At 45.6% G+C, this 24,008-nt stretch overlaps 2 protein-coding genes across 3 annotated transcripts in view; one reads left to right on the top strand and one right to left on the bottom strand.

The window, feature by feature from the left end:
• The window catches only part of LOC310827694 (uncharacterized protein), a 940,809-nt gene that overhangs the window by 17,858 nt on the left and 898,943 nt on the right, over positions 1–24,008 (bottom strand). The window lies entirely within an intron of this gene.
• The window catches only part of ACVR2B (activin A receptor type 2B), a 140,492-nt gene that overhangs the window by 102,546 nt on the left and 13,938 nt on the right, over positions 1–24,008 (top strand). For both annotated transcript variants that reach the window (XR_014556492.1, XM_083704230.1), the window contains exons 4-9: positions 88–239; positions 2,411–2,554; positions 10,480–10,623; positions 12,782–12,930; positions 17,986–18,100; positions 19,643–19,781. Coding sequence is in view for 1 of the 2 variants with exons in the window: in XM_083704230.1 (XP_083560356.1) it covers positions 88–239; positions 2,411–2,554; positions 10,480–10,623; positions 12,782–12,930; positions 17,986–18,100; positions 19,643–19,781 (843 nt within the window). In the remaining variant the exon portion in view is untranslated. The remainder of the gene's footprint in view (positions 1–87; positions 240–2,410; positions 2,555–10,479; positions 10,624–12,781; positions 12,931–17,985; positions 18,101–19,642; positions 19,782–24,008) is intronic.

Below are 24,008 nucleotides of genomic sequence, written 5' to 3'. Positions count from 1 at the left end.
ATGCTGGAGCAAACGGTCATTTCGTCTTAAGCGGCAAGGCAATTCTTACCCTGTCTGGGATCCTTACTGTTTCTCCTCTTCCTCCAGTGGTCTATGAGCCTCCGCCGCCAAGCCTCTCGCTGCTCAACATCCTGGTTTACTCTCTGCTTCCCATCATTGCCCTCTCCATCGCCATTCTCCTTGCTTTCTGGATGTACCGTCACCGCAAGCCCCCCTACGGGCACGTCGACATCAGTGAGGTAGGCAAGAAGCAAGGGGCACCTGGGAAACAAAGGGTGGTTTCAGGCGGCTAAGCATTTGCAGAAACTGCTTCTGCAAACGGGATTTAGAAAGGGAGAACTGGGCAGATAAAGAGGGGAGAAGCAGCTGATTCTCCTCGCGCAATAGCCGGTTCTTGCTGTGGAATCTGTGGCGCGACAGTCTTCAGCCACGTGGTTTTCTTTTCCCCGCGTGCAACAGCTGGTTGCTGTTGTGCAACCTGTGGCATAAGTACCTTTAGTAATGTACTTGCCTTTCTGCTTGCACAGCAATGTTTTGACCGCGCAATAAGTATGCTGCGAAGCGCCTTTAACTTAGCGCAGTCCCATGAATACAGGCTGCTTACCTCCTGAGGACCAGATGCTGGGGAAAAACAAGAGAAGGAAAGTGTCCCTTTGAGCACTGTTTGTGAGCTTTCCAGAGGTGTCTTAACTGGCTACTACTTGGCCGAATGGTGGATTAAACGGACCTTTCCACCCAGTTTGTTCTGTGTTGGTTTTTTTTAAAAAAAACCCCACACATACAAAATGGCTCCGTGTATTCTGTTGCAAACGTAATTTGGGGAAGGCAGGGTGGTTTAGGTATGGCCAAGAAAAAGTGTCATAGTCGCCACAAAACAACCTTGAATATTTCATACAGAATATTACTTTTTAAAAGTTCTGTGACTGTTGGGTGAAAAGTTGCTTGAGTTTGCATTGGCCTAATTTTCCTCTTGAATTAACACTTTTAGTTAGGCTAATGCATGACGCTAAAGCCAGTCAACTGAAACGCTGGAAGGGGGTGGTGGTGGAATTATTTCTTTTATTTCTTTTCATTGTTTTCTTTACTGAATCAGACTTTTGAGGTTCAGAAACAAGCCAGTGCCATTCCTTAGCATTGAAAGTGTACAGATGGATACATTTAAGTGTTATGGCATATTAGTCCTTTTCAAATGCATTGTGTTAAACCTTACCAAGGTCAGGCTTTGTATTCGTAGAGCACTTACAGTTTGGAGACTTGGGCAAATTACATTTTTTGTGAACAACACCGAGCTTACCTTTTGTTGGTATCTTCATGAACTTGTCTAAAAAGATAAAGAAAACAAAAGACTTAAGCATTTGAAAAATCTATTGAAATCAGACATTGTAAGTTCATCTTAGACTGGGTAGTTTGCAAGTTTCTGTGGCTTTGCACAGGGTTTTGTATTTTTCTCAGAAGATTGATAAAGAATGTATAATTATTGTGTGTATATTAGTTGCCGTGTTGCATGAGTCGTACTACTTATATCAGCAGCACAGGTCGCATTTTTATAATAATAATAATAATAATAATAATAATAATAATAATAATAATAATAATAATATTTTTATTTATACCCCGCCCTCCCCAGCCAAGGCCGGGCTCAGAGCGGCTTACAAGCAATAATAAAAACAAGATGAATGATTACAGCTTAAAAAACAAAAATAAAATACAACATTAAAATAATGGAACATTAAAATATTAAAATGTAGCCTCATCGCAGGAGGAGAAGGAAAAGAAAGAGGGGAAAAAAGAGAGAGGGAGGGAGGGAATCAAATTGGCTGCAAGCCAAAGGCCAGGTGGAACAACTCTGTCTTACAGGCCCTGCGGAAAGAAATCAGATCCTGCAGTGCCCTGGTCTCATGAGGCAGAGCGTTCCACCAGGCCGGAGCCAGTGTTGAAAAGGCCCTGGCTCTGGTTGAAGCCAATCTAACTTCCTTAGGGCCTGGGACCACTAGGGTGTTGTTATTTATGGACCTTGAGGCTCTCCGTGGGGCATACCAGGAGAGGCGATCCCGTAGGTACGAGGGTCCTAGGCCGTGAAGGGCTTTAAAGGTCAAAAGCAGCACCTTAAATCTGACCCTGTACTCCACCGGGAGCCAGTGCAGCTGGAAAAGCACTGGGTGAATATGCTCCCATGGCAGAGACCCCGTGAGGAGCCTCGCTGCAGCATTCTGCACTTGCTGGAGTTCCTGGGACAGCTTCAAGGGCAGCCCCGCATAGAGCGAATTACAGTAGTCATTTTTCTAGCATTATTGGGTATGGGAAAAGGCCCGATAGAGCTCACACCCACATTTGGTCGTACCTGAAACAAAAATGTCCCCAAATTCCAACTTGTCTCTTTATATCACGCCCCCCCCCACCTTGTTTGCAGGACCCGGGTCTGCCACCCCCTTCTCCGTTGGTTGGACTTAAACCCTTGCAGCTGTTGGAGATCAAGGCTAGGGGCCGCTTCGGCTGCGTCTGGAAAGCTCAGCTGATGAATGACTACGTGGCAGTCAAAATCTTCCCCATACAGGTGAGTGCCAGGACTGTACCTGCCATTCAGAATGACATGCTTGGAGCAGGGAGTCCAAATATATTCTCATTGGATTGCAGAGTTGGAAGGGACCGCGAGGGTCACCCCCCTGCAATGCAGGAACCTTTTCTTGCCCACCTCTCATTGGTAACTGATTTTTAACCAGAGCCCCATTTTTAATTGAGTGGCCATTTGTAGGGTCAGAAATAGTGGCGCACCTGGAGACCATATGGGCTGTTTCTTCATAGAATCATAGAATCCTAGAGTTGGAAGAGACCACAAGGGCCATCGAGTCCAACCCCCTGCCAAGCAGGAAACACCATCAGAGCACTCCTGACATATGGTTGTCAAGCCTCTGCTTAAAGACCTCCAAAGAAGGAGACTCCACCACACTCCTTGGCAGCAAATTCCACTGTTGAACAGCTCTTACTGTCAGGAAGTTCTTCCTAATGTTTAGGTGGAATCTTCTTTCTTGTAGTTTGGATCCATTGCTCCGTGTCCGCTTCTCTGGAGCAGCAGAAAACAACCTTTCTCCCTCCTCTATGTGACATCCTTTTATATATTTGAACATGGCTATCATATCACCCCTTCACCTCCTCTTCTCCAGGCTAAACATGCCCAGCTCCCTTAGCCGTTCCTCATAAGGCATCGTTTCTAGGCCTTTGACCATTTTGGTTGCCCTCCTCTGGACACGTTCCAGTTTGTCAGTGTCCTTCTTGAACTGTGGTGCCCAGAACTGGACACAGTACTCCAGGTGAGGTCTGACCAGAGCAGAATACAGTGGCACTATTACTTCCCTTGATCTAGATGCTATACTCCTATTGATGCAGCCCTTTCTTTTTTTGTAAAAAAAAAATATTTAAAGTAAATTTTATTAGTATTTTCCACACAACAACAACACAAAAAATATCAAATAATAATAATAAACAAAACACAAAAACCAGCAAACAAAAAACCAAATCCATATCTTACAAGTTAATAATATAAAGACTAAAAAGAAAAACAAACATTGACTTCCACTAATCCCACAGCACCTCCTTTACCTCTCATTGTATTTTCCTGTTTTCCTGTTTTTGTTATCATCTCTATCCTAGCATCTAGATATAAATCCCTCTTTTTTATCCTTTCACTTCGCAAGGTTATTCCAGACTCAGCCAGATTTCTGTCCTCAAACCTTGGCTTTTAAGATGCTCATTTAGGTACTCCCATTCCTTTTTCACTTCACTTTTTGGTTTTTGTCTTATTATATCTGTCAATTTGGCTAATTCTAAATATTCTGAAAGTTTACATGGCCATTCTCCCCTAGTGGGTAACTGATTCCCTTTCCAATACTTAGCCACCAGGATTCTTGCTGCAGATGTCGTGTATAAGAAAAATTTAGTTTTGTCTTTTGGAATATCATTTAAAATTCCTAAAATGAATGCCTCTGGCCTTTTACTATATGATATTCTTAGTATTTTCTTTATTTCTTCATGGATGATGCTCTAAAATTTCCCAATTTCGGGGCATGTCCACCACATATGGTAGAAGGTTCCTTTTTGCTGTTTCAAACTTCAAGCCAAGTGTTCGGAAACCTTTGGCTCCCCAGATGCTATTTTTCTTCAGCTCCCATCAGCTCTAGCCGCATGGCCCAATGGCCAGGGCATGATGGGAGTTGTAGTCCAACACCATATGGAGGCCCAGAGGTCCTGCTAGTCCCGTATTCCTTCTCCTTTGGGTTTGTTTGCTGCTTCTTTGTTTCTTGATGTAGACCATAGATCACAGACCATAGATCATAGGCTCATTGGAGTTAGAAGGGACCCTGAGGATCATCCAGACCAACCCCCTGCAATTTCAGGAATATTCAGCTATCCCATACAGAGATCAGACTTGCAACCTTGGTGCTATCAGCACCACACTGTTAACAACTGAGCTATCCAGAAACTTTGTTATGGTTGTCCCCAATGTACTCTTGGTTTATTTTGCATTGTACGCTGCCACAAGCAATTATAATTGAGAGACACAATATAAAAGCACTGTGGGTTGGTGGAGAATTAAAAGTCACATTAAAAAGATATTGGGATATGAAATCCCCACAATGTCAGTGGTTCCTGAACTTTCGCCCTTTGGGCCGCTTGCAAATCACTGAGGGTCTTAGTGAACCATTTGATGGTTTTTCCGCCTGTATTGCAGCTAGATGCTGTATGGTTTTAAATTGTATTTTTATTGCTTCTTTTATTTCTTATGTATTGTGTTTCGTACCATTCAAATTCCAGCGCAGTAAAATGCAATACAAGAAATAAAAGATGCAATAAAATATGCAATTAAAAATCAATAGGAACAATATAATGCATTGGATGTGTCGTCTCCCGTCTTCAACCACAAATCTGCGGAGACACCATGGAGCGCCTGAACGAAGGACTACAGTGGGGAACGCTCCCCCCTTCCCAACATCTAGTGTTCTTTTAGCTAAGTTATGTGGGTGGATTGGTCAGTGAGACCACACCAGAGGTCTCTTACATGCAGGCCTCACACAGAACACTTTGTGAGAAAATGTGGAGACTGACCAGCACGTAGGTGTGGAAACTATAGGAATCTGGCTGGTGCCAGCAGCAAGTTGCCAGTTTATTTTTTATTACCGTATTTTTTGCTCTATAAGACTCACTTTTTCCCTCCTAAAAAGTAAGGGGAAATGTGTGTGCGTCTTAGGGAGTGAATGCAGGCTGCGCAGCTATCCCAGAAGCCAGAACAGCAAGAGGGATTGCTGCTTTCGCTGCGCAGCGATCCCTCTTGTTCTGGCTTCTGAGATTCAGAATTTTTTTTTCTTGTTTTCCTCCTCCAAAAACTAGGTGCGTTGTCTTATAGAGCAAAATATACGGTATATACGGGACTGATTTGGGTAAAACTCAGGATTCTCTGTTGCTACGTAATGCAGTGTCTATTAAATGCCATCCTCCTTGAGCTACATAGATTTAAATCAGTAAGAAAATGGCTAAGGTGCATAGAAGATGAGGTGCCCTTGGAGCTGGGAGGTCTACCCCATAAGCAAATGTAGGACTCCTTGAATTCTTGGGCCTTCAGGTTGGCTACCTGCTGCGAGGAAGGGGGCGGCATTTGGCATCCTCGCCGGACACAAAAGTTCAAGGGCTCCCACCTCATTTATCTCGTTAGCAACCTCCACCTCCCGCAGCACTTGCCGTTTATGAGCTGGGCTGATAACCACACATTGACATCTGCAGGGCACTTTCGCTTGAGTTCAGATGTTGCATATTTTTGTTTCGGTAGCGATATGAAAGAACCTTGCTCTGCAGCACACAGAAGACCTCGGAACGGATCTCATGGCAGAGCCAAACTAGACAAGGCTCCATGCTTTCAAAAAGTGAATGCGTGAATGGGGTTTTAAGAAGTAATTAGCAACTGCCCCCCCCCTCTTCCCCCAGTTCAGATAGAGACCCTGGCTGGTGAGGTGGTGTGCCATGGAAGCTTTGCAGGAAACACACACACACACACACACACACACACACCAATGCTTGCTACTTGCATTTATGCCAACAAGGGATTTTCTACCCATGCAAAGAGCGATCGCGGGCTGGGTGGGAACCTCCTATGCTTGCCATTACCTTTTAAAAAGCCATCTGCTCAATGGTTAATTGCAAAAGTGGCGTATCATCTCCACTGTGGTTCCATTATAAATCTGAGCTAATCAAGTGTTTTGTGATTAGCAGAGGTGGCTCTGTTTTTTTTCTTCTTCTAAAAAAAAACTTTGGGAGACCTCTAGGCATTCCACCCCCACAAACACCCCCACACCCACTTTGTGTATTAAAGCTTTTGCCCAGGGCTGAAAGCAAATAGCCTATTTTAAATTGCTGTTTGTACCTAGAAAATCAGTGACTCATTTATCTAAGAACAGCACTTACCTTCTGCATAATTAACAGTGTTTTCTTGGTTGTTTCTTTTTGGGTTTTTTCTAAACGGGCACGCCTCTGAAATGTCCACACTTCTTTTCTGTTCTGGAAACAGAACAGAACAGTGTGCCACGTTGGCACTGTAGAGAAAATACGTGGTGCTGAGACATTGGTGCCCTTTTGCTCCTCCCTCATAAGTCAGAAAACTGCAGTCGGCCTTAGCTTGGCGATGTGTGAATCAGGAAACTCCAATTCACAGCTTCCGAACGAGACAGTTTAGAGTAATCTTACAAATCCTGGCTTGCTTAGAAGCCCTTAACCATAGTTCCAAGGTTGAATGTCACAGGAAACACTGGTTAGCTGTGGCTTATTAGTTTGCTTCCCTACTTGTGCAAAGGATGCCTACAGTTTGCGGGCATCCAAGTCTTTAAAGAGTTGCAAGCAAAGCTACGTTCTGGTCATGCAACAAACGTCTGCTTGTGCAACAGAAACTCCTCCTGTAGCCCCACCCCCTCAAAGTCTGATCCAGAAGTTTGGGGAAATGCCCAGAGTGGATTTGGTGGGGGCAGGTGGAGAGAATCAGAGAAAATCCTGTTGCACAGGTGGAACTCTGTTTACGCAATGTTGGAAGCACTCCTAAGCCAGAATTTGACCATGTGCACCATTGCCAGGTTTGGTGATGTCGAAGAAGTCAATACATTGTATGCCCATTGCTGATTGGAGAGTAAAACCAGATTAACGAGAAGAGAGGTGTGGAAGGGGATTTATGGGTCTACATACAGGTTATGGGTGGCGCTATGGTCTAAACCACAGAGCCTAGGGTTTGCTGATCAGAAGGTCGGTTGTTCAAATCCCCACAATGGAGTGAGCTCCTGTTGCTCGTTCCCAGCTTCTGCCAACCTAGCAGTTTGAAAGCACGTCAAAGTGCAAGTAGATAAATAGGTACCACTCCAGTGGGAAGGTAAACGGCATTTCCATGCACTGCTCTGGTTCGCCAGAAACTGCTTAGTCATGCTGCCCACATGACCCGGAAGCTGTCTGAGGAGAAACACTGGTTCCCTCAGCCAGTAAAGCAAGATGAGTGCTGCAACCTCAGAGTCGTTATACAGGTTTTAGATGCCTGCTTAACTTGCCTTGGTGCACAATTTTCAGTTGTGCTTTCAGAGTTCTCGTGTCTAGAATTATGGAACAGAGAAGCATATATACATCTGCAAGTTGGCTGCAGGCCTATCCATACTTTCTGTTCCACCAGTTTAATCCCCTGTGATGTTCCCCAAATAATTTTGAGAGCAGGATGAAGATGCTGAGAATTCTCTACCAGTGAACCCTATTTCTCTTCCCCCACAGAAGTAAAATTCCTAAGGATCCCCATGACTGAGGGAATGATTGTTGAACCAGTTTTTAAGTCTGTAGTTTAGCTGTAGTCTGAGAAATCTTTAAACACTGTCCCTTATTCTTTTTAATCCTCCACAATTTGTTTGCCATCGTGGATTTAAAGAAGATTTTAATGTCATCTGTTCCAAGCCAGCTCTGACTAACTAGTTGGATATCCTGCCCTAATCCAGATTAGAAAGCTGTAACTGTTAAGATTACACACAAAAGGTTTAAATCTGGTTAATGTCTATCTAGTCCTTGTTCTTTTCTGCGTAGCTTTTGAAAACCTTTAGCTAAGCTTTATTTGACAGCTCCTTGGTTCTCTTCCTTTCTTTTTGACACAACGGATAGGTGGGAAATGTCGGATAACAGAACTTTCATTTTAAAACTCTTATGTTTTCTAGTTAAGTGAAACTGCAAAATTTCTCCAGCTGGAGTTTTGTAGGAATAGTTGCATTATTTAATAGAACTTGTGTGTGTGTTTTGCCAAAGAAGGTATTCTAGGTGATGTACAATGGCATGGTTTGCACATAAGTTGTGGTGTGTTCAACCAAAGTCAAGCTTTGTTTGGCTATCTGAACCGACCCCTCCAGCCTAATCATGGTTTCTTTTCTATCAACAAACCACAATCTGAAGTCAAGGTTTGTTGTTGGCTCATGAACTATGGCTTGCTTAACTTTTAACTCTGGTTTGGTCTGAACCCAGCAACCTTTCTTAACCATGGGTTGTTTGGCCACCCTATCCCAGATACTTGCAAGGCCACAGAGGCAGAAAGCTCTAAGAACAGCTGGAAAATAAGACGAGCTTTGGAGACAGGAGTCACAGCTTATTCATTTGCATGTAAAACAAACCATGGCTTTGTGTTATGTGCAAGCACATGGGCAGTTTCCCCTCTCTTAGTTTTTTGTACCAAAGTCATTTTAGTTGCATTGTTCAAAAAAATTGGCATAGGGGGAAGCATCCGTTAAGGTTGGCACTAGAAAGTTATGCCCATCAAGCTTAAATGGAGACATGGAGAAGCGACTGAATTGGAATAGTGTGGCAACAAATAAGTTTTAAAATTATTCTCCTAGGGAGATTATCCTACCCACAAGAAAGCTTTTCAACATTTACATGCAGTCACTGGGAGAGATCATCAGGAGGTTTGGGCTGGGTGTTCATCAGTATGCAGATGATACCCAGCTCTACCTCTCTTTTAAATCAGAACCAGTGAAGGCGGTGAAGGTCCTGTGTGAGTGTCTGGAAGCGGTTGGAGGATGGATGGCGGCTAACAGATTGAGGTTGAATCCTGACAAGACAGAAGTACTGTTTTTGGGGGACAGGAGGCGGGCAGGTGTGGAGGATTCCCTGGTCCTGAATGGGGTAACTGTGCCCCTGAAGGACCAGGTGCACAGCCTGGGAGTCATTTTGGACTCACAGCTGTCCATGGAGGCACAGGTCAAATCTGTATCCAGGGCAGCTGTTTACCAGCTCCATCTGGTACGTAGGCTGAGACCCTATCTGCCTGCAGACTGTCTCGCCAGAGTGGTACATGCTCTGGTTATCTCCCGCTTGGACTACTGCAATGCGCTCTACGTGGGGCTACCTTTGAAGGTGACCCGGAAACTACAACTAATCCAGAATGCGGCAGCTAGACTGGTGACTGGGGGCGGCCGCCGAGACCATATAACACCGGTCTTGAAAGACCTACATTGGCTCCCAGTACGTTTCCGAGCACAATTCAGAGTGTTGGTGCTGACCTTTAAAGCCCTAAACGGCCTCGGTCCAGTATATCTGAAGGAGCGTCTCCTCCCCCATCGTCCTACCCGGACACTGAGGTCCAGCTCCGAGGGCCTTCTGGCGGTTCCCTCACTGCGAGAGGCCAAGTTACAGGGAACCAGGCAAAGGGCCTTCTCGGTAGTGGCGCCGCCCTGTGGAACGCCCTCCCATCAGATGTCAAAGCGATAAACATCTACCTGACATTCAGAAGACATCTGAAGGCAGCCCTGTTCAGGGAAGTTTTTAATATGTGACATTTTAGTGTATCTTTCATCTTTGTTGGAAGCCGCCCAGAGTGGCTGGGGAAACCCAGCCAGATGGGCGGGGTACAAATAATAAATAATATTATTTAAATAATAAATAATTAATAATAATATAATAAATAATATAATAAATATATTATTTATTATATATAATATATTATTATAAATAATATAATAAATATTATTATTATTATTATTATTATTATTATTATTATTATTATAGTCTCTTCCTGTTGCAAAGCATTAAGCTGCCATATACTAGGTCAGACTCTCCGTTTAGCTCCAGTGCTGTTGACAGAGACTGGCAGCATGTCCAAAATGCTTCAATATTCATAGGTGAATATGCACGGGTGCAATCAGATGTTTAGCTGAGGGGTGTATGGATCACACTTTGCTGTTGAAATCAACCTCTGAACAAGCCACTTCTTAAGAGCCCTTGTGCAAACGCTCCTAGAGTTCTGTGCCAAGCACCAAGAATCTCTTAACAGGGATTTCTCAGCACCCTACTGAACTTTTAATTCCCATGATTTTTGTACGACATTTGCAGCCGCGTAGCTTCACGAATGCCCGTTTTTATAGGATTCCCCATTCCATACGGCACCCCTCCCCAAGCATTTATCTTTCTTTCCCCCTGCCCTACCCACAGGATAAACAATCCTGGCAGAGCGAGAGGGAGATTTTCAACACCCCAGGCATGAAGCACGAAAACCTTTTGCAGTTCATCGCGGCAGAGAAGCGGGGAACAAACTTGGAGGCAGAGCTGTGGCTGATCACAGCTTACCATGACAAGGTAACAGATGTGTGACTGTGTTGTCATCTCGATAGCTGCAGGAAGACCTGAAGCAAACTGAAGGGGAAGCAACTCCACACACACACACACACACACACACACACACACACACACACACAAACACCTGTCTCCCCTTGTAGGGGAAGCCAAGAGATGAGGCAGGTTTTAAAAGCCCACTCACCCTCCCAGAAGCAGGGCAAAACTAAGAGAAGGGAAAGAGATGGGATAAACAGTGGGGAAGGAGTTTAGTGTCAGATCCTACTTCCTTTATTCACCAATTCATTCAAAGACCCTCTTTATCAGTGCTTCCACCTCCTGAGAGAGGGTGGGATTACCTAGAGGGGAATTAAGAAGCAAGGGGGCAGAATGGGGAGTGCTGGAGGTGCAAACGGCCAGCAGACTTTGAAAATCTGGTGTCACCGGATTTAGGTTCATCACTTTTGTACAATTAAACTAAATAGTTTTAATTGCACTTTGAATAAATGTGAAACTGAGGGTTACTGTTTTGAATTTCATTGCATTACTATGTTCCTTGGTGGGTCGTGCAAACCCCCAGTTCTGATTAATGCTTTTTATAGGGTAGGGTAGGTGGCACTGGAAATGTGTTTATGGGACCAGGGGTGTGGCTGCTTCTCTGTACGGGTGGAAGCTGGTATGTACACATCAGCCACAACATCACACGTGGGAACCTTGCCGTTCTTATACAAACGTCATCAGGTTCTGCCATTTTGCCACAGTTAAGGCTGCTTAGCCCAGAGGGTATTTTTTGGGTGGGTTTCTTATGTCCACTGCCCAAAATGAAAACATACCTCTGCTTTTAGAGAAAAAGAGAGGGGATTTTTCTGCTCAGGGTGCGACCTAAGGTTCGAGAAACTTGTCGAGTTCTTTCCGCAGAAGCTGGAAATCAATAGGGGCTTTTCAGACAATTTGGTGCCATGCAGCCAAAAGTTAAGCAGCTTTATCCCAGAGGGGAAACTGAAGCCTATCTTTACCTCTCCCGTTGAAAGGAACACTACTTGCAACTCATTATCATATACCTGTTTTACTCAGGTGTAACTCCCACTGTGTTCAGTGGGACAACTCCTAGGTAAATGTACACTGGATTGCAGCCTTAAAGCGCTTTACTTTGTCAGGATTATGCCTATGATTGAAATGTAGCCTCTGTGGAGCTCCCCCTGAGCCTGGCCCAGAGGTTCCAGTTGGTGCAAAGCGGCTGTGACTAGACCATTGATGGGGACAGACTATTGCCAGCACACAACTCCAGTGCCCATAAGTCTGCATGAGCTGCCCGTAGGCTACTGGACCACGTTAAGGGTTATTGTTAGTGGCTCCCCATGGCTTGAATGCACGGCCATCAGATAGCCCTCTTCCCTACTGAATTTCCAGCACCTAATAAAGACTTTTTTTTAAATTCTAGCTGGCATTTAAGATTGATTTTATAGTTTTGACTTTTTGTTTGGTATTGTATTCTTGCAAACTGCTATAGTGACTATTGTAGCTAAGCAATACAGTGGTGCCTCGCAAGACGAAAATAATCCGTTCCGCGAGTCTCTTCGTCTAGTGGTTTTTTCGTCTTGCAAAGCAACCCTATTAGCGGATTAGCGCTATTAGCGGCTTAGCGGATTAGAAAAGGGGGGGGGAGCGAAAAAAATCGCAAGACTCGCAAGACGCTTTCGTCTTGCGAAGCAAGTCCATAGGGAAATTCGTCTTGCGAAGTGCATCGAAAAACGGAAAACCCTTTCATCTAGCGGGTTTTTCGTCTTGCGAGGCATTTGTCTTGCGGGGCACCACTGTATTATACATTTTTTAAGAGGCCAAGATGGAGGTCACCTGGGCAACCCAGGACCTCCATACATCTTGCCCAGACTAGCACCCCAGAGAGGTCACTTGGATGCTGCTAACGCAGCAAAACACCACCACCACCACCACATGGGAAGTAGCAGTTACCGGTTTCTGCAGCCACAGCAGGCGCTGTGATTCTCCAGACCCCCGGAGGTTCACTCCATTGCCTCTGAATAATGGCAAATTGTTTACATAAATAAATATTGTGAACTGAATGCCCCTCATAACTATCTAGCTGCAATAAGGGTCTTTTGAGCGGCCAGGGTGGGGGTGGGGAAGAGAATCCTTGCTACACATCATGTCCTGATTCTTCCAGGGCTCTTTGACTGACTACCTGAAAGGGAACATTGTCAGCTGGAACGAACTCTGCCATATAGCAGAAACCATGGCTCGCGGACTCTCGTACCTGCACGAAGATGTCCCTTGGTGTAAAGGAGAAGGACATAAACCTGCTATAGCACACAGGTACGTGAGGGTTTTCGTTGTTGTTTTTAAATGTAGGCAATTGTGCCACAAATCCAAGGGTGTGTACTTTGTATGCAGAAGGTCCCCTGTTTCAGCTGTGTTCAGCAGCCACTGCACCTGCAGTAGAACACCAGTTTGAAGGGGAGCCTTCTTCCTCAATCTCATGCCCCCTTGCTGGTTTTTAATACAGCTCCCATCAGTCTCAACCAACATGGCTGTACCATTTTTTTTCCTCTCTCTCTCTCTCACACACACACACTTTTTTTTTTTTTTTTTGCTGGAGGGCACCAGGTTGGGAAAGGCTGGTTTATACAAATCTGCCTACCTGTTTATGCTCCTCGGGACCAAGCAATGGTAGGTATAGCATTGTGCCCGTTTCATGAACTGCAGTGATGGAAGACATTCTGGGAGAGGGAGAGCAATGGGAAGAGAATGGGTTGCCATCTAACAAACGCAGCCCTCCCCGCCGCCTGCCAATTTAAAGCCGCAGAGGGAATAAATGAGTCATTGTGGTGCCGGTGAATAGAGAGTTGTCTCTGGATTCAAGAAGACCCTGGTTCAAGTTCTTTCCCCTGCTTCGAACAAGTTTCTGTCTCTTAGCAAAACGTGGGGCCTGTTTTTGTTGCTGTCGTTATTAACCTCAGGCACCAGGACAGTGTTATGCGGTGCTTTATATAAGGAGCGTGCCCTCATAATACATTGTCAGGTCAATGAAGACGTTTCGCTCAAGTCCTATTAACTTGTTTGTGTGGGAAGGAGCCGCTCTCAGTTCTGAAGCAGAGAGAGAGAGGGAGAGTTGTGTGTGTTGGGGAGGCATGAAGGAAGAAGGAATAGAAAGAAGCACTTCTATCCAGCAAGGCCTGTGACCTCCAACACAAAGAAAAGAGACACAGCTCTCGGTGTGTGACCAGGGCAGCCTCATTTTACTTACATAATGTAAACCCAGCTAGGTGTGCTATCCAAGCACAGTGAAAGAAAGCCGTAGGCATAGCAGACGAGAGAGAGGGGAATGATACGGGTGTGCGGCAAGGATTCAAAATGTGCGTTTGCTCACTGGTTGTGTTGCATCTCCTTCCTGCAAGGAGCTCAGGATAAAATGGAGGCATCACATCTTATCCTCACAACAGCCCTGTGCGGTGAGTTAGGCAGGGAGATGGTCACACAACACACACACACACACACACACACACACACACACACACTTAGAATTCCTGCTCCATCATTGCAGTCATAGGATTGTTGTCTTTCACATGATGGTATGTGTTTTGACTCCACAGAGTGGGAAGTGACGGAGACAGGATTTTTGTTTTACTGTGTTCCATGAAGTGGGACTATTGTCCTTTGTTCTTTTTCTCTTTGCCGTCTGATGCTAGAGAGAGAGGGAGCCATGTTGCAGTGCTCCGTGCGTGTTTATATGTAAATAAAGTAGATTAGCCAAAATGCTGAGCTGCTGAGGTCTGTTACGCAAGTTGTGCAAACTCTGTGGATCCCTAAGTGTGCCGGTGTCAGTTGGCATCGGTTGCTGTGATGTTTGGGCTGAAGAAAGCTTTTGAAGGTCCCGAACGAATGCCCAGGAGGGAGATAACATGCCTGTCGGGCATGTGTCTCTGCCAGGGTCCTACTTGAGTGTAGGCTGAACTCCTGACACACACACCGCTGAGGAATAGCCAGTGTGGGGCCGTCCAGTGTTGTTGGGCTAAGGCATAAGAACTTTTGCACCCAAGACTCTACTTCCATCAGTTGTTAACGGTCAGGGATGGGGGATCTTTCTCACTCCAAGGGCCAAATTACCTTCTGGGCAACCTTCTGAGGGCCACACCCCAGCCCTGGGCAGGGCTATAGGCAAAATTAGGCAAAACAGCAAATTTTAGCTCTGGTCAACGGTCTAGTTCCTACGTGCCCCCTCTATCTTCCTCCCAGAGGCATTATCAGAGCTCAAGGGCCAATCCAGCCAGGCAAAGATACTTGGGGTGCCAAATTGGGCCAGCGAGGAGGGTGGCCTGGGGGGAGTTTTGAGGGCTGGATAATGAGGCGTGGAGGGCCCACATTCAGTCTCCAGGGGTTCCCCGCAGATCGTGTAGAATCTGGACCACAGAAGCTTATGCCGCAATAACATTCAGGAGCCTCAAGTCTTCCTTTCAGGGCCACTGCAGCAGCCTTGACACGGCTCCCCCTCTGAAAATCCACATCAGCGGCAGCACTGTTTGGCATGGCCTCAGCTCAGAGGCTTTCAGACACTGGGGAAGCTTCTCAGAGGTTCCTCTGTTAGGGCACCTGCAATGCCAGAGGAGCTCTGTGGACGATGGCTTCTGTACAGCCTCCCTGTGCAAAGGGGGTGTTGGGGGGCTCTCTAGGGTGCCCTGTCAGTTGATATGCTTGGTGGCGTTGTGTGTGCACATTTGGGGTGCATGCATGCCTAGAATTCTCTGCAGCATGGCACTGTTTTCATAGCAGATACATAGGGATAATGTCCACGCAGAAAGGATTGAAGGGAGAAAGTCTGGAAACTATTGTCCTAGCTTTCTAAGTGCTGCACTGCCCCCTGACGGCACTTTATTGCACACACTTAAATTGCCGGCAAGAGAACAGAATCTGATTTCATTTAATTGTAGCATGGGGGGGGGGGATGACTCCCAGGGTCATCTAGTCCAACCCCCTGCTGTGCAGGAGGAGGTTTCCGTTTTCGTAAACAACTGCCCCCTCTTTGTATCTATACTGGGGCATTCTTCCTTCCTTCCACAAAAGTTCTCCCACCTCCGCCGCCGCTTTCTGTTATTGCCCCTAAACAAAAGCAAGCGGCTTCCGTTCGCAATTAGCAATCGCTTTAAAAGTTCATTGGGACATGATGTCTTTTGGAGACAGGTTACCCGGAACAAATTCTAGCAGACCCATCTGGCTAGGCCAGGTGTCTTATTCTGCCGTGCAATTAACTCTTACCTTGTTTATAGCCTTTCACACATTGCGTTGATGCTCACGTGCCTCAAGGGCAGCTCTAGGAACACAGGAAGTTGTCACAGACAAAGCCAGGCCATTGGTCCATGTACCTCAGCAGCAGTTCTCCAGGGTTTCCCTGTTCTGCTGGCTAGGTATCGAAGCTGGAGCCATTCTGCATGTGTTCAGCCACTGAGATCATTGCATTTTCCTTTGTCAAAGCCGGCCAGAGAAGCTGGAGGATTTCTGAGACAGCAACGCACTGGTTACATGGGCGTTTTGTCCTAGTATTAAACAAAAGTTGTTTTGTTTAATCCTAAACAAATAAAAGAGAAGCATTGATTGTCATTGTCAGTGGCTCTTTCACTCCTGAAGTTTCATCCGTTTTAGTTTCTTAAAATAGGGGAGACATTCAGCTGAAGCTTCACTCAGGGGAGACCTGTTGAAATGAATGCACATGACTAAATTAGGCCCATTCATTTTATGTTGTGAACAGCCCCAAAATAACAACAACAACAACAACAACAACAACAACAACATCTCCCGATGTTGTTCGACCACAATACAGTGGTACCTCGGGTTAAGTACTTAATTCGTTCCGGAGGTCCGTTCTTAACCAGAAACTGTTCTTAACCTGAAGCACCACTTTAGCTAATGGGGCCTCCCGCTGCCGCCATGCTGCCAGAGCACGATTTCTGTTTTCATCCTGAAGCAAAGTTCTTAACCTGAAGCACTATTTCTGGCTTAGCGGAGTCTGCAACCTGAAGCGTATGTAACCTGAAGCGTATGTAACCCGAGGTACCACTGTACTCATCTTTCTTGACCACGCAGTTGTTGCAGAAGACAACACATTGGCTGCCCCTGTTACAAGTAGAGTAAATAACATTCTGTCAAAATATTGCTCGCCAATTTCAGTGCTCAGCAGCGGTTCAGCCACCTCTGTTTCCTCCATCTGGGCCCCTGGAATCTGTGGTGCCGGTTGTATCATCCCTCCAGTGCTTAGGATGTGAGGAAGACCTTTCTCTCAGAAGAATAGAGAATCGCGAGAGGATGCCGTTCCCCTGCAGGGCATTCTGTACCCTGGGAACTCACTGAACTCTTCTCCTCTCACTGCTGCGGTGTCTCTCTCCGTAACGTATTCCGACAGGAGATTTCAGAAAACAATTGTCTCTGCCCTCATTAATTATGTCGCTGGGCCTCGCTGTTGTCCCGTGGTCCGGCCGGCAGGGTTACCACAGTGAATTGAATTGATGGCAGGCGAATTATAATGCCAAACACACATGGGCTTGCCATCTGCTGCCTAAGGTCTGTAATTTAATTATATTCACCCACATCCCTTTTTCTTCTTAACCCACGCTGAAAATGTTAGAAAGTTCAGGAATGACTTAATAGCCAGGGCTTTTGAACTTACAGGGTAGGTAAGGACAAAAAGTGAGGGAGCCAGGGCAGCAGCTACGGTTCCAGAACCTAACTCCACTCTCCAGAAAAGGCCTGGCTGAGGAGTCTAGATGACATAAAAACAGCAAGGGGTTTCAGAAGCTTATTGTTTTTTGTTTATTTATTGAATTCCCATCCCTCCTTTCCTCCTGAAAGAGCCCAGAGTGGCAAACAGATGTATCATATAATACAAAAACAAAGCAAACGTTCCAAAACAGATTTTTTTTTTTAAAAAAGTTACAATTAAAAACATCTAAAACCAGTTAGTCTTATAGCAGTTAAAGACACTCTTCCATCCAACAATCTTATGTTTGCCTGGAACATAATTATTCAGTCACCAAATCCTTGGATAAACAGGAATGATTTCAAATTCCTCCTGAAGATTGATGATGGAGATGGATGCAACTCCGAGACAGGGCATTCCACCTCCAGGGAGCCACCACCGAAAAGGCCATGTACCAACTGGGAAGCCGCCTGGTGGTGGTTAGGATGAGCTGGTCTCCAGGTTGGCCTTATTTTGCTTGCTGGTCTTTCCGTTCATGAAAAACAAGATCAAACCCCCTTCTCATGCTTACATCCGTAGCAGAACTCGCATAGGCTATGAACGAGTCAATATTTCACCTGGAACTACCTATTTCAGAGCAATGCTGACCTTCATTCCCTCCTCTGCCCCCCCCCCCTTTGCAGGGACTTCAAGAGCAAAAACGTATTGCTGAAAAATGACTTGACAGCCGTGCTAGCAGACTTTGGGTTGGCTGTGCGGTTTGAACCTGGGAAACCTCCAGGAGACACCCACGGACAGGTAACTCCTGCGGCTTGGCAAAAGTGTCTGCTTACGCTACCTCCCTTAGCAACACTTCTCAGTCCATACAACAGCATTTCCTCGGGACAAGAAATTACACCATTTGGGGGGAGGGACATAGACGTAGTAATTGTCAGACAAATGGGAGCACCTAGTCGTCACCTTTACTATGGCTTGCCTGTTGGGAAAAGTACATTTCCATGCGATCACATCATTGTTTGCAGAATCCATCTGTGCTGTCCAGCAGAGTCCCTGGACTACATGTGGAGCAGAATCAGGTGCTAAAGTCCTCAATTGGCAGAATGGGCCTCTTGCCACTTTAGTCAACCACTGACGCTTCCATGTTTTGAATGCTTCCAATTATTTTATTTTTAAAAATTATTTGTTCACCTGTAGAATGGGGGGGGGGGGGTTGGTCAAAAGAGAGAGAGAGAGAGAGATGCCAGCACTCGCATCTTGACAAAAGTGCCATGGGTGCCAACACCAAACGACTGCCATGATCCGCAAAGGAAATAGTGGTGATAGCACTCAGTAGCAATGATTACAATCACAAAAAGATGTGTTTGTGTGTTTATATGATATATTTAAGAATCCAACTCCCTGCAAGGCGAATACTAGGCACAACAGTGAGTGGGTTACCCTGGGACCTTTCTCTGTGACGTGTTTGTTTGTTGTTTTGCTGGCACGTTCTTTGATGTGGCAAAACATTTGAAACTGGCTGGCGTAGTGCGGTCCGCTTTTCCGCCTCATTCTGCTGCAGATGCTAAGAGCTCTCAGTGGCTCGTCCCAGCGGTCAGCCCAGTCAAAATACAGCTAGCAAACTGCGCAAACTAGAAGCTGACATTCAATGTTGCAGGATACTCTTTGACTATTCAAAAGTTCTTTGTTTGGGATGTGCAGATGGAGACAGCGCTGCCACCCATTCAGCTCTGTACTGACACATCCACACAAACACCCCCCCTACAGTATGCCCCCCCCCCCAAATTTCCTGCAGTGCTGAATGTGAAGAATGCTTTATGACGAGATTCATGACTCAAGTTGGAAGGGGGAGGGAAGCCCTACATAGGATATGGGAAAGTCTTGCTCCTCCACCTCCTTCTGCAAATGATAACTACCGTACTTTTCCGTGTATAAGACTATATTTTTTTCTTGAAAAATCATGCACAAAAACTGGTGTCGTCTTATACATGGGTAGTGAATAGGGTGGACGTTTGTTTGGTTGCTGCTGCGTCCGTTAGCGGCGGTTGTGTGTGTGATTGGTTGCTGCATCAGTGGGTGGTGTTGATTGGCTGATGCTGCGGCAGTTGGGCGGGCGATCGGCAGATGGGAGGTGGATTTTGTGGCGATTTACAGCAATTCCCACCCCCTCCCAAAAGCTCAACAACCCTGTGTGATCTCCCCCCATTTTCTGAAATCTGAGTCCCGCAAAACAGAAAAGTATGGTATAAATTAAAGAAAGAAGAAAAATCTCCACCGTTTTAAGGATGGGGGTTCTGTATTTGCCACTTTGGTCTCAGTGGCTGATTCCTCTTTCTGACTCAGGTGGGAACAAGAAGATACATGGCTCCCGAGGTGTTAGAGGGAGCAATAAACTTCCAGAGAGACGCCTTCCTCAGAATAGACATGTACGCCATGGGGCTAGTCTTGTGGGAGTTGGTCTCCAGGTGCAAAGCAGCTGATGGTGAGTATCACAATCTCTATCTTTGGAGTTACTTCCGCTGTCTCTGGTTTCCAGGAAATTCTGGGAATGCCTTTGCCCAGCTGGAATGTTTCCAGCAGAGTGGGGACCCCCTTAGTCTCCACTTTTAAGGTTTCCCCCAAACAATTAAGTGGTATATAAACTTTTATGAAATAGTAAATCTCAGATTCTATCTGTCTGACATTAACCCAGAAGTAACTACAAGGGAGGGACGTGGGTGGTGCTGTGGGTTAAACCACAGAGCCTAGGGCTTGCCGATCAGAAGATCGGCGGTTCGAATCCCCACGACGGGGTGAGCTCCCGTTGCTCGGTCCCTGCTCCTGCCAACCTAGCAGTTCGAAAGCACATCAAAGTGCAAGTAGTTAAATAGGTACTGCTCCGGCGGGAAGGTAAACGGCGTTTCCGTGCACTGCTCTGGTTCACCAGAAGTGGCTTAGTCATGCTGGCCACATGGCTCCCTCATGGCCAATAAAGCGAGATGAGTGCCGCAACCCCAAAGTTGGTCATGACTGGACCTAATGGTCAGGGGTCCCTTTACCTTTACCTAACTACAAGGGTGGCTGAGTTTTCGTCAATAGCATCTCTTAGAGTGGTGAGTGGCACTATTTAGCGGGAAGAAATCCCAATGAAAATCCTTGTTGATATATATTTTACGAGGCTCTTCAGTTGTATATATTTTAAAATTTTATATGTGGATGTTTTATGATGGCCTATACTTGTAATGCCTAATAAAGGTTTGGCGAATTAAGAAATAGTAAATAACAACAACAACAACAACAATAATAATACCTAAGATCACGGAGAAAATTCCCATATGAATGCACAACAATATGGCAGATAACATTTTCTCCATATAGTTATGTATTGGGGTTACACAAGAACTTTTACAATATTGCACTCTTCTTGAGAGCCAGAAATGTAGAAGTAGTCAAAAGGGTTGCAAACTTTGTACTGCCTACTGCAAAAGGTCAATTTAATGACCACTAGAAACTCGAAATAATAAGTAATTTTTCTTCGTGCTATCTGTGCAGTCACACATGTTGGCTCTTTCCCTTCATATGCAACATTTAGGAACTTTCTTGATTTAATTTAAGGACCTCCAGAGATTATAAGTAATTGTTGTTTTAGAGAACGGCCTGTTTTCTCCTTATCTGTTTAATTCTAGGCTTTCAGTTCAGATAGTATACTTCCTCCCTCTATTTTTATGTCCTATACTACTAAATTTACTCAAGCCAGAATTACTCACATGCAAACCGAATAGATTAATTGGTCGGTCACCTAAAATTTGTGTGATTAATTAACAATATTTCTTTAATCAGTTGGAAAGCACTAGTTCAGGCATACTGGGCCCTTTTGAGCCTTCTGAGTTCATTGACCTATTTTATTCATATTCATTTTAAGAGACAATATTAGGATTAAACGGTTGGTTTAACCTTCAGTATGTTTTATTGTCTTTTGTAGTATTGTACCTTTGCTTTAATTACTGACTGTAAGACACTTGGAGTGCTAGATGACTGAAAAATAAGCTCTGAATCTAAATACATAAAGGGAACAGTCTGTTCTGTACCAAGGGAAGGAAGGTACCTCTTCGGGCTAGTGCCTGCATTGAGATATAATGCTCCTAATTAGTGCTATGGGAATGAGAGTGGGTGAGTCCTGGGCTTGTACACTTCCCTCTTCTCTTTCAGCAGGGTCACAAAGATGAGATTGGAAACTTTTGCTTTTGTTTTCTGCTAAATGCAGTTACTTGTCCAAGCCCAGACAAATGGTAGATACTGAAACTATGGTTTGGGGAAACCAAGCCAACTTAAATGGCTGTTTGGAGATCAGAGCCAGCCATTCATGTACTGAAGTTTGGATATAATTATTTGGGTAACAGATCTTGGATAACTAGAGTTCTGATAGAGGGAGCTGCATGTATGTGTGAAATGTGATCTTTACCACTTTCTGGTGTTGCTGTGGAGACTTAGGCAGTGTACATATTCCAGCTTACTCTTCATCCAGTTCACTTCCATGATGTTAGCCATAATCCATATTCATCCTGCATCTATCCTGTTACTTCTTATGAAATTTTATGTTTCGATGTGGTTCTGCCCCCCCCCAAAAAAAACTCCCAGCTTTGATCCAAACTGAGAAAAAGTGAACAAGTCAGCTCTAGTTACCGTATTTTTCCTTCTATAACACACAGATTTTTTCTTCTAAAAAGGAAGGGGAAATGTCTGTGCGTGTTATAGAGCGAATGTGTGGTCCCTGGAGCCGAAAAAGCATGCAAAAATCAAATCGCAGCGCTGCACGCTGCACGGAGAAACGAAACCTGAAAAGAGGAAGCGGCTGCTTTCCTGCATTCTGCCTCAGGGTCTTACTGCCCACCCCCCCTCTGTTTCGTTGCTGTGTTTGCTGAAACGGAACAAAGAGCAGGGAAAGCCCCTCCCCTTCAGGCAAGCTCCGGTGCTGCTGAGGGGGAGGGAGAGAGAGGGGGGAAGGGAGAGACAGAGGGGGGAGGGGGAGGGAGAGAGAGGGGGGGAGGGAGAGAGAGAGAGGGAGGGAGAGAGAGAGAGAGAGATGGCTGGCTTGGGTGGGGGGAAACTTTTGCCTTTCTTTCCTCCCTCCCGTTAAATCCCTCTCCTGCATTCTTAGCCAGCTGCTTCTCTGCACACCCCTCTAATGTCCCTTCTTTGTTTTTCCTTCGCTTCCCACTTAAAATGTGGTTACAAAGCATGGATCCTCAGGATCTTTGCATTGGGTCACCCCAAATTCACCATCAGATCACATAGCATGTCCATGGCTACAGCCTGCCCCCCAAAAATCACGCACCCACTGTTGCCTGGGGCTGCAATGGTGCAAAAATGTGGTTAAAAAGCATGGATCCACAGGGATTATCAGGATCCTTGCATTGGGTCACCCCAAATTCACCATCAGATCACATAGCATGTCCATGGCTACAGCCTGCACCAAAAAAATCACGCACCCACTGTTGCCTGGGGCTGCAATGGTGCAAAAATGTGGTTATAAAGCATGGATCCACAGGAATTCTCAGGATTTTGGCATTGGGTCACCCCAAATTCACCATCAGATCACATAGCATGTCTATGGCTACAGCCTGCCCCCCCCCCAAATCACATACCCACTGTTGCCTGGGGCTGCAATGGTGCAAAAACGTGGTTACAAACCATGGATCCACATGGATCCTCAGGATCTTTGCATTGGGTCAGCCCAAATTCACCATCGGAGCACATAGCATGTCCATGGCTACAGCCTGCCCCCCAAAAATCACGCACCCACTGTTGCCTGGGGCTGCAATGGTGCAAAAACGTGGTTACAAACCATGGATGCACAGGGATTCTCAGGATTTTTGCATTGGGTCAGCCCAAATTCACCATCAGATCACATGTCTGTGGCCACAGCATGAAGCACAAAAATTATACATCCACTGTTTCATTCAGAATGTTTTTTCCCTTGTTTTCCTCCTCTAAAAACAATGTGCGTGTTATGGTCAGGTGCGTGTTATAGAGCGAAAAATACGGTATCTCTCGCTTGGACTACTGCAATGCACTCTACGTGGGGCTACCTTTGAAGGTGACCTGGAAACTGCAATTAATCCAGAATGCGGCAGCCAGACTGGTGACTGGGAGCGGCCACTGAGACCATATAACACCGGTCCTGAAAGACCTACACTGGCTCCCAGTACATTTCCGAGCACAATTCAAAGTGTTGGTGCTGACCTTTAAATCCCTAAATGGCCTCAGTCCAGTATGCCTGAAGGAGCGTCTCCACTCCCACCGTTCAGCCCGGACACTGAGATCCAGCGCCGAGGGCCTTCTGGCGGTTCCCTCACTGCGAGAAGCCAAGTTACAGGGAACCAGGCAGAGGGCCTTCTCAGTAGTGGCACCCGCCCTGTGGAACGCCCTCCCATCAGATGTCAAAGAGAAAAATAACTACCCAAACTTTTAGAAGACATCTGAAAGCCGCCCTGTTTCGGGAAGCTTTTAATGTTTAATAGGTTATTGTATTTTAGTGTTTTGTTGGAAGCCGCCCAGAGTGGAAACCCAGCCAGATGGGTGGGGTATAAAGAATAAATTATTATTGTTATTGTTATTATCTGTTTTAAGCTGGTAATGTGTACACAGCCATAGGTCACAATGAATTAGAGCTTTCTGTCTCTTCCAAGGAGCTCTGCCACATAATGATGTTCTCCTTCCTATTCAAACT

The sequence above is a fragment of the Podarcis gaigeae genome (genome assembly GCF_964106915.1).
Source record: "Podarcis gaigeae genome assembly, chromosome: 12".
In the NCBI taxonomy this organism is placed as follows: domain Eukaryota; kingdom Metazoa; phylum Chordata; class Lepidosauria; order Squamata; family Lacertidae; genus Podarcis; species Podarcis gaigeae.
Note: the sequence above shows the minus strand (reverse complement) of the source record. Positions and strands in the feature narration are given on the sequence as shown.